This window comes from Pan troglodytes, chromosome 11 (assembly GCF_028858775.2).
Source record: "Pan troglodytes isolate AG18354 chromosome 11, NHGRI_mPanTro3-v2.0_pri, whole genome shotgun sequence".
Lineage (NCBI taxonomy): Eukaryota > Metazoa > Chordata > Mammalia > Primates > Hominidae > Pan > Pan troglodytes.
In genome coordinates, this window is record NC_072409.2 from 36,872,151 (window position 1) to 36,883,059 (window position 10,909).

At 39.6% G+C, this 10,909-nt stretch overlaps 1 protein-coding gene across 6 annotated transcripts in view; it reads right to left on the minus strand.

The window, feature by feature from the left end:
* The window catches only part of RNF20 (ring finger protein 20), a 30,009-nt gene that overhangs the window by 17,517 nt on the left and 1,583 nt on the right, over window positions 1-10,909 (minus strand). For all 6 annotated transcript variants that reach the window (XM_054658357.2, XM_016961351.4, XM_016961352.2 and 3 more), the window contains 5 exons: window positions 10,568-10,722; window positions 5,748-5,915; window positions 5,481-5,628; window positions 5,143-5,325; window positions 968-1,086 (listed from right to left, as the gene is read on the minus strand). In XM_054658357.2, coding sequence (XP_054514332.1) covers window positions 968-1,086; window positions 5,143-5,325; window positions 5,481-5,628; window positions 5,748-5,915; window positions 10,568-10,696 — 747 coding nt within the window. In that variant the 5' untranslated portion in view covers window positions 10,697-10,722. The remainder of the gene's footprint in view (window positions 1-967; window positions 1,087-5,142; window positions 5,326-5,480; window positions 5,629-5,747; window positions 5,916-10,567; window positions 10,723-10,909) is intronic.

Here is a 10,909-nt window from a genome sequence, read left to right on the forward strand (position 1 = left end):
CTGCCCTCCAGGTTAGTAATACTATCTGAGATTTGTCAAAGGGCTAGAAAAGGAAGACCTCTCCATCTTGGTAGCACCTAGTCAATGTCTTAAAACATGATAAGAATATTCTATTTTCTTACTAGACTCCAGTTTATTTATAAGGGCTACTACATTCTAACCCCTTTGAAGGTCCAGGATAATCCATATGAATTAATAAATTCCCCAGATGATATTCATGCAACCAGGCCAGCATGGACCTTAACACTGGGGTTTAGTAAACAAAGGCATATGAAGAACAAGAGCTTTGAAGTCAAACAGACCTACAGTCACAACACAGCTCAATCACTTTCTAGCTATGTGCCCTCAGAATAATCATTAACCTCTTTGAATTTGTTTCTTTGGCAATAAAATGGGAGTTGTTTTGCCATTAGAGATAACATTCATAAAGTGCTTAAATTCTAGGCACTAAGTAAATGGCAACTACTAAATTACTAATTAGCATAAGAATTCAGTGGCCAAACTAAGGTAGGGCAAATTCCAGTAGAATATATTTTGAATTAAATCAAAATGATCATCAGAAGTATCAGAAAAGTCCTTTAAGGCCTATCATCACTTTATCTTGATCATTTTGTGTAAATAAATAAATGTCCAAATCTTGGCATGGTTTAATCATGGCATTACTTGCACCCAAGTTTAGACGGAAAATTGACATTCCTCAAATTCCTAGGACATCATCAATACAGTAGTTTCTACTTCCCCATTCCCTGTGGAATTTCTACCATGCCATTCCTCAATAACACTATACAGTCTTTTATATTTAGGGTAATTCATTATTTGGAGGTTTGGAGTGGTGTTGTGTTTTACAAAATCCCCTATGATATGATAGGCCTTCTAGAGTAAGGTAATCTTTGAGGTGCTCAGAATTGTAAGTCAACATCTGCCACAGCCCACTAGACACAGCCATCTCTCCTTTTTGGTTAAGTACCTCCTGAGACATGGTGCGATGCTTTTCCTGAAGAAGATCTGTCAATTCCTGTAGCCTCATATTCTCCTGTGCGAGGAAAGAGTTCAGCTCCTGCACTGCTTCCTCCACTATCAGATTATCTGGGGAAGAAGAACTATACTTTAATTTAGCATCTAGAGTGTCTTTTTTTTTTTTTTTTTTTTAGACGGAGTCTTGCTCTATCGCCCAGGCTGGAGTACAGTGGCGCAATCTTGGCTCACTGCAACCTCTGCCTCCAGGGTTCAAGCCGATTCTCCTGCCTCAGCCTCCAGAGTAGCTGGGATTACAGGCGCATGCCACCACACCCGGATGATTTTTGTATTTTTAGTAGAGATGGGGTTTCACCATGTCGGACAGGCTGGTCTCGAACTCCTGACCTCAGGTGATCCACCCACCTCAGCCTCCCAAAGTGCTGGGATTACAGGTGTGAGCCACCGTGCCTGGCCTATAGTGTCAAATTTTAAAACTGTGTATCCTTGGCCAGGTATAGCAGCTCACGCTGTAATCCTAGCACCTTGGGAACCCAAGGCAGGCCGATCACTTGAGGCCAGGAGTTCAAGACCAGCCTGAATAACAAAGCAAGAATCATATGCTCTTATCACATATTCTCATATCATATATTCTGAAATACTATGTTGTTAGGGGCACTTCTGAAGCTTAAAAACCAAAATGTACACTACTATTTACAAAGCAGGTAGGTAAATCCATAGAACTTATTACACCAAGTTCGTATGTTTAAAATTAGAGTTGCAAATACTATAGCTGAAATCCAAATGTAATTAAATGAAACCAGATACTCTCAGGATATATACCACCCATCAAAGAGAGTTATCAGGAAGAAAAACACGCTTTCTCATATCACCTCTTGGCATTACTCTTAGTATCAATACAGAACAGGTTGGTCATATGGTGGTTTTCATGGTTTTCAAGCTAGGATTGCCCATCAGAATCACTTGTGGAACTTTTAAAATAGACATTTCCCTAGGACCTATCTCATACCTACTTAATAAGAACCTCCATGGGCAAAGCCAAAAATAAGAATATGCTCAGAAAACTCCCAAGGTTATTCTGATTCATAACCTGAGTTAAGAAGTAGAGACTGAATTTTAGTCCTCTCAATATCCTAAGCACTGAGGACAGGGCTAGAATACAATAAAATTCAATAAATGTTTAGTGAATTTATAAACAAGCCCATAAATGCAATTCTTTTGAATCAAAGACCAAACAAACAGACAGTACTGCCCTGGCAGGTTAGACAGTGCCGTCCTGGCAAGGTTAGACAGTGCTGCTCTGGCAGGTTAGACAGTGCCACCCTGGCAGGTTAGACAGTTCTGCTCTGGCAGGGTTGGACAGTACTGCAGTGGCAGGGTTAGACAGTGCTGCCTTGGCAGGTTAGACAGTGCCGCCCTGGCAGAGTTAGACAGTGCCACTCTGGCAGGTTAGACAGTGCCGCCCTGGCAGGTTAGACAGTGCCACCCTGGCAGGTTAGACAGTGCCGCCCTGGCAGGGTTAGACAGTGCCGCCCTGGCAGGTTAGACAGTGCCGCCCTGGCAGGTTAGACAGTGCTGCTCTGGCAGGGTTGAATAGTACTGCAGTGGCAGGGTTAGACAGTGCCGCCCTGGCAGGGTTAGACAGTGCTGCCTTGGCAGGTTAGACAGTGCTGCCTTGGCAGGGTTAGACAGTGCCTCTCTGGCAGGGTTAGACAGTGCCGCTCTGGCAGGTTAGACAGTGCCGCCCTGGCAGGGTTAGACAGTGCCGCCCTGGAAGGGTTAGACAGTGCCGCCCTGGCAGGGTTCGACAGTGCCACCCTGGAAGGGTTAGACAGTGCCGCCCTGGCACGGTTAGACAGTACTGCCGTGGCAGGTTAGACAGTGCCGCTCTGGCAGGGTTAGATGAATTTATAGACCTTACTCTATAAGGCCTATACTTGCTCTAGAAGGCCTTACCTTACTCTAGAAGGCCTATCATATCATAGGGGATTTTGTAAAACACAACACAACTCCAAACCTCCAAATAATGAATTACCCTAAATATAAAAGACTGTATAGTGTTATTGAGGAATGGCGTGGTAGAAATTCCACAGGGAATGGGGAAGTAGAAACTACTGTATTGATGATGTCCTAGCAATTTGAGGAATGTCAATTTTCAGTCTAAGTCAGGGGGATGAACTTTCAAACAAGTTACAACTGATGCTATAATTCATACTTCATACATCTTTATCTCTTAGAAAGTTCAGCTTACCAATGGCAATTGCCTTTTGTGTTACAAATAATGGCATGGCTATTTGTAATGTTTCTACTTTTTAACTTAAACCCGACCTTAAAATGCATGCCATCAAATAGTAATTTTAAAGTCGTTTGATATACTACTCATTTTATTCCCTTTTTAAATAAAACAATTGTTTCACTTGATATTCATTTATGAAATCAAGTTTAACATAGTCTATGCACATGGCATATTAATTACCATATTACTAAAATTTAACAATACCTTCTAACTATTCAATTAGAGCCCAAGGAGAAAGAAGCATATGTGCATACACAAAGCACCATTATTTTACATTAGGTGACAGGGAGGTTCACATCCATTCATTCCCCATTGACTAAACATCTGCTAGATGCCAGATGCAGTGCTAGAAACTAGAGAAACAAAGAAGAGTGAGCCAAACTACTGAACCAAGACACAGTTTAGCTGGGGACATGCAAGTAGATGTAAGATATTAATACAAAAGTACAAAAGTCTGAGAGGACATAAAACACATTGTTTAGAATGGTTATCTTTTGAGAAATGAGAATGGGGAAACTTTTGTAGTCTACTTATTTGTATTTCTGACTTGTATATTTTTAAACAAGTATCTGTTTTCCTTATAATAAAATACAGAAATGCATAATCTAATGGAAAAGCAAAAGAAACCCTTGACCAAATTTTCACAGGCCTTCTACAAGCTGCTTAATTCTGTTGACAACTTAGCCCAATTACCCTTAAAAGCAAAATTACAGAATAATACAATTCTTATATGCTCATCCAATGGTTCAACCTCCATTACATTCAACTTATTTCCTTCAGAAATGAAAGGTTAAACATCTTAATGATAAGCAGGGAAATTAAGATATTACAACTAGACCATGATTATTATTGAAAACATGAAATCAAGGCTTTTTTTTTTGCATTTGAGCAAGGTATTTACGCCACAAATGACTAAAGATGTAACCTAGCTACACAAATACTTTACTGTACAAATTTAAATTTTTGCATTAACTCTGAGTAACACAATTATTCCAAATAATTATTTTATTTCAAATACTCTTTCATCCATAGAATATTTTCTAATAATCCTTTTAACCATACAGATGATCTGTCAACTCTAAAGCCTGCACCAACTCTTTTTAAAAACATTAGCGATAATGAAAAATAAAAAAGTTAAGTAAAAATTAACTTTTTCAAGTCAAAATTCTGTAACTAATAATTAAATAATATAGTTGTTATTTAAAATAAAGTATTATCACTATAAATCAATAGCCTACATACACGATAAACATATCCAGATATTAGAGCTGTTTATTAAATAATAAAGTTAATTCTGCTATTTACAAAACTGTCATTAATAGAGTATATCAGTATAGAGCTGATAAACTCTTTCCTCAGCTTATTAAAGGACTGTCATGTGGCTCAAAATGAGAAGCATTGATAAAAGATTAATATGCCATAATGAAGACATTACCAGTAACACTGAAGGTTAGAATTTCTAAAAATTTAATTAAAATACATAGTCCAGGCACAGTGGCTCATGCCTGTAATCCTAACACTTTGGGAGGCCAGAAGAGAGGATCTCTTGAGGCCAAGTTTGAGACCAGCCTGGGCAACATAGCAAGACTTCCTCTCTACAAAAAGGTTAAAATATTAGCCAGGTGTGGTAGTACGTGCCTATAGTCCTAGCTATTCGGAAGCTGAGGCAGAAAGATTGCTTGAGTTCGAGGATGCAATGGGCTATGATGGTGCCACTGTGTTCCAGCCTGGGTGACACAGTGAAACCTTATCTCTTAAAAAGTAAATAATAAATAAAAATAAATATGTAAGCTTGCAAACTACAAATTAGCATGCAAAAATGAATTCTTATTCCTCCTCCACTACTCCCGGCCTCCAGGGTCTTGCCTCACCTCCACTGTTTAGCTTCCGGGATAAGAGCTCCACTTTTTCTTGCAATTTATCATAAACAGTCACAATCTGGGACACGGCTCGGCGGGAAGACTCCACACGTTCCTGCAGCTGAGACTCCATCTCTTCACTGGAACTGCTGGCCAAAGTAGCAAGGAAAGAGAAAGCTGGCTCTTGCCCTTCCCCTGAGGACACAGGGGGAAAAAAAGAAGCCCCCCAAAATTATAAACTTGAAATAACAAAATCCATTTTTTTTCCCTCAAATGGAAAGCCTCAAAGCAGAGCTCTACTTTAAAAACCCAGATAGCATGCAGTGATAGAATCCATCACGAACACTTGCCTCTCTCTCGGTCATCTTTACGCTCCTGATTGCTATCAGAGTCTGGTTCTGGTTCAGGCACAACAAGGGCTTTTCGTTCTGTGAGTAGGTCTCCCAAGCCCTGCTCCAGATCATAACGTTTAAGGATGATACGGATGTTTTCATCAAACTGGAGAAGGGTAGGTACAATTATGAAGAAACAAAGGACACAACTTTGGAAATGAAGAGAACAGTAAGGAGAACTAAACTGGTCAAATAAAAATCTGAACAAATAAACAAGTTAGCTACCTGACTCCAGTATCGGTTGACAATCAATAGTGAGGCATCATCAGTGGCCTGTCGTCGTTCCAGTTTTTCAATGTGCTCACGAAGTTCATCTTCAATGGCCTGCCGCTGATCCAACATTTCTGCCAGCTTGCGATTTTTGGTTTGCAGTGTTCGAATGTCTAGTTCCTCCTGCCCAGTAAACCAATCATATTAGTCTCCACAAAGAAATTAGAAAAATGAGCCGTTAAACTCAACAAGGTCACAATTATTCATTAGTTATTTTCTATGAATAAAGCTATTGACTTTTTAAAAATCTTACAAGTAATTAAGAAGTAGAAGCAGAAGAGATAAACAACAGGTATATGATGGTGTGAGGAAAGAATAATACACACAAATACACCAGAACCTCAACCCATCTCGCTGTTCTAGTCACATAAACATCTACAAAGTAATGCTGCTTTAAGGCCACCATCCAGCTAGATCACCCTCGACTCCAATCAACACTGTCATCTATCTCGTAAGCACCATCCTTCCTTCATTAAAGACTTCAGCACCTGGGTCCCTGTCTATCCCAGTTCCTGCCAATATATCTGGTGACTTCACCATGCATGTGGACAAACCATCTAATCCTCTAGCATCTAGGCTGTCAGTTTTTCCAGTTCCTTCACTCCATGATTATCTCCTCCACTGTGCTTCAGCCATGCATTTCAAAAGACACATCTCAGACTTTTGTCATTATCTGGAACTGTACCACATCTGAAATCTTATATTCCAACTTCCCATTCCCTGAAAAACACCACGTCTTTCCAGGTATCTCATGCCCTTAACCCAATATACCAATCCCTTTACCTCATCTAGATCTCCAGAATGTTGAATTCTTTTCTTTCTCCTTTTCGGTCTCCTTCTATCTCTGCTACCTTCCATATCTTAATCATATGCTATATAGTACATTCCTTCAAACACCTGCCTAACAGCCTCCTTGGTTCTCTGCCCTTAATCCTTTTATTCTATCTCTGTCAACAAACCCCAATCTGAATTAATCCAGTTATCTGGCTATTCCATTCCTGTACCCAGTATGCTGAGACTTCTAGAGAAGTTCATCAAACCACCGAAACCGGTGCCTTTACAAAATGAATTCTGAGCCTAAACAGATTTTATAATTTGTCCAGAAATATTTCTTTATCAAGTGAGCTATTTCCCATTCTCCAGCAAGGCAACATCAACCTCTACCAAACCCTGCCCCCTTTTACATCATACAAAACAGATGGCTTTACTTCCTATTTTAATGAGAAAATAGAAGCCATCAGATGGAAAACAATTCCCCATCTCTTTGACCCATTAACACAATTATGCACACATTCTTAAAACCTCAGCTTGTGCTCAGGATCCTGTTCTCTTCTGTCTCTACAAAACCCTCACTCCATTAGTAATTTCACATCCCTCTCAATATTTTTCTCTCTCCAGCTCCTTCCCTAGGACAAACCAGGGAGGGGTTGGTGGGAGGTGGGATTGGGGGATATAACAAGCAAAGAACCAGCATGTGGAAAAATAGTCTTACTTTTCTGAGGAATTAATGAAATCATTATTTTAAAGTGACAATTGTTTATTACACCGCCAATTTTTGTTTCATTTTTCTCTTTTCCACTTTAATTAAAACATTCCTAATATGTCAAAGTAGTCAACAGTTTTCCCACTGTACCAGTTTATTAACACTATTAATAAACTATATCCTCAAACTCTTCTCTGAACATTGCGTTTCCCTTCTTGCTCTAACTGAAACTTGGATGAGAAACTGTTTCCCTGCAGGCTTCTCTAGTGGTGGCTGTTTCTCTTCCACACCCCTTGAAGCCAGAGAGGGATGAATATTCTCCTTATTTTCCATTGCCACTTCCAGGCCATTACCCCACCTTCCTCCCTAAAACCTCCTACCTCTGCAGCTCATGCCATTAGCCTATACCACCTGCCGCCATGCTCTGTTGAATTCATCTGTAAATGCCCACGTCGTTTCCTCACATTTCACAAAGACTTAGCACCTAGTTTATTATCACTCTCCAATACTTTTCCTGTCATCATTCTTAATGATTTCAATACCCATACAGATAACCTTTCCTATACTTGAATCATCAAGTCACTGACCTCCTCTTCACCAATGATCTTGTCTTCTACCTCCTTCAGCCACCAACTCCCACATTTAGTCTTACTTGTACCTACATGTCCTCTATAAGCTCAATTTCAAACACCTCATTCTTCACAACTACCACTATTTTTCCAGCTCACTCTCTCCAGTTTCCTTACTCCAAAAATTCTTTAACCTCTCCAGGATCTACAATCCATTGGTCCTATACCTTTCACTTCTCTCACCTCCTTCTTTACTGAACTTAAATTCCATGATCAGTCATTATATAGTCATCTACTTTACAGCAATACTCCTTTATAAAGCATTGTCTCTACTCTCTTTTTCCTAATTCCTCTCCCCTCATATTCTCTTAAGCTCACTGAAAACAGGGTGCCATCCCCACTATTTCACCAACAAAGGTGTTTTGGTATCTCCAGTGAACTCTCTATTATTAAATATAACACCTCAGTCCTCCCTTTACTCCCCTTGTTCCAACTGAAACCTGAATGAGAACACATCAGCAGCACCTAATCAGCTCCTTCTTGAAATACTTTCTTCATTGAGCTTCTGGGAACCCATTCTCTCTTCCTATCCTCTTACCTCATTGGTCCCTCTTTGTTTGTATCTTTGATTAGTCCTTTCTCATTCCTTGACATGAAAATATTGTAGTGCCCCAGCAGACCTCTTTATGCTTATTCATTAAAGGAGTCTGTAGTCTCATAGATGTAAACGCAACTTACAAAATGACGATTCCCAAATATACAGCTTTAGCCCAGACCTCTCTCTAGTATCCAGCTTATTAACTACCTATCCATTCAGAGGTCAAATAAGTATCTCAAACTTATATGTCCCAAACCAAACCAAACTCAATTCATCCTCCATGACTCCCAAAAATCTGCTCCTCTCATACACTTCTCTAGCTCAGTATGTAAAAATTTCATTACTTTCAAAATCCTGGGATGATCTTCCCTCCTATCTTTCATGTGAGTTATCCAATCCATCAGCAGATCTTATCAATGCTACCTCCACAGTGGTCCAAGCCACCATGATTTCTCATTAAGATTACTGCAAAGGCCTCCTATAGCAAAAACTCTGTGCTAAGTCCTGTCAGCCTGCCAGATTTCAGCACAGCTGTGGTGGACAGCTCCATTTACACTGCCATTGTTCCCACTTCAAGCACACTTTGGAGACTCAGTTTTTCTGTCCCGCAATCACAGCTGGCTCCTAACAGCAATCTCAAAATGCACAGGAGGGACTGCTTTCAATGGCAACCTTCAACCAATTGGAGCGGGGATCAGTGGATACATGCCTCAGATCCCCACCTTTGGAGAGATGCAGTTATAGCGGAAGAGAGTAAGAAGGAGAAAAGAAAAAAGTCTGCTAGCTGGACTCTTGTTTATAATCCTTGCTTTTCTATAGTCTCCAAACACAAGTCAGAGCATGTTAGTCTCCTACTTAAGACTATCCAATAACTCCTCATTGCCTCTGGATAAAGTCCACACTGGGGTGTGTGCTATGTGCTTCCCATAAGTATGTGCTTATCCCTGTCAACAGCACACACCCCACTCTAAACAGTCTATTCCCTTGTCAGTGCTACCCTACAAACTAAAGTCTAGGGGCTGTCTTCAGTGTAAAGGATAGTGTCTGGCAAATAACAAATACTCAACAAATATTTATATATTGAGTGAATAAATGCCTTTGGAATGCATGATGCAAGGCAGTGCTAAAACAAAAATCACTTCCTGCCAGCAATATTAAGTACCAGAACCTCAGGCAGCCTCAGAAATGACACTTCATCAACAACTCACTATGAATGTTCCTATTATTCTGACTCAAAAAAAAAAAATCAGCCTCTCTAAAATAAACCTCAGCCTCAAAATCAAATAAGTAATAGATGTGGTTTTGCAAGCCATACAAATGTAAAGCATTTTACAAAATGTAAAACATTTTAACATCACATCCCCATGTCTGATTTTCAAAAAAGCAAAATCTTGACGTAGATCAAAACCTGTAAACTTCTGATGTCTAACAGATATATAACATTACTATGAGATTTTGGTATATAATACTCATTTTGTCAGCTCCATAAGAGCAAGGATAATATCTATGTTATGCACCATTATATTATCTAGCCCAATATTAGCTATGAATGCCTCACATTTATTGACTATTTACTATATTAAATGCAAAGTGTTAGCCCTTAACAGGGACTCTTATTTTATATGCATAAAAATCTAATGTAGCAGGTACTCTAATTACATTTTACAGACAAGAAAACAGGCAAAGGAAGGATAACACAAGGTCAGCCAGCTAGGAAGTGGTACAGCTCAGAGTCAACCCCAGGCAGTCTGGTCTCACTCTCACTCTTCACCATACTCTCAATGATTGCTAAACTGTCTCTTAGAATCTGGTACTGACTTTTTCAGTGAATGAAAAATAAATGTGTATCTTCCCACTGCTAAATACCTATAGTTAATGTTGTATCAGGCACCACGTTCCCAAATTCTCGAAAGAATATAAGTACACCTTGAAAACAAAGAATAACTATCAATCTACCTCTCCTCTAGAACTGACTACCACATCATTTTACCTACTTTCAGCCTGTTTTATTTCCCTCTTCTTTTCAAATAGCTTCCCCATACTCCAGAAAGCTTCCATGAATTTTTAGTTTCAAGTTGCAACTGACAGAAGAAAAGCACACTTTCATGGCACTGTTTCCTCATACCGTTGAAGAGACACCTCCTAGCTTAATTGTTTCCACTGTGGTCCCTGAATCTTCAACAGCTGCCTTCTTCTCAGGAGGCATGGAGGTGCCAGGTTCTCCAGCTGCTCTTTTATTTCCAATTCCTGACATTTTGGCAGAAGATGACAGTGGTTTTCCTGATAGAAAAAAAGGCAGAAACTGACATAATATATGTAAGCAAAGCAACAATAGAGTAAAACAATAGAGTAAAAACTAGCAACTTTTCTGGCCAACCCTTTAACCTGGATCCATTAATTCCACAACCATCTCCATATTCCTCTTTGAGGAAAAAAAAAAAATTAAATTGTAGAGTAAAAGTCAAGG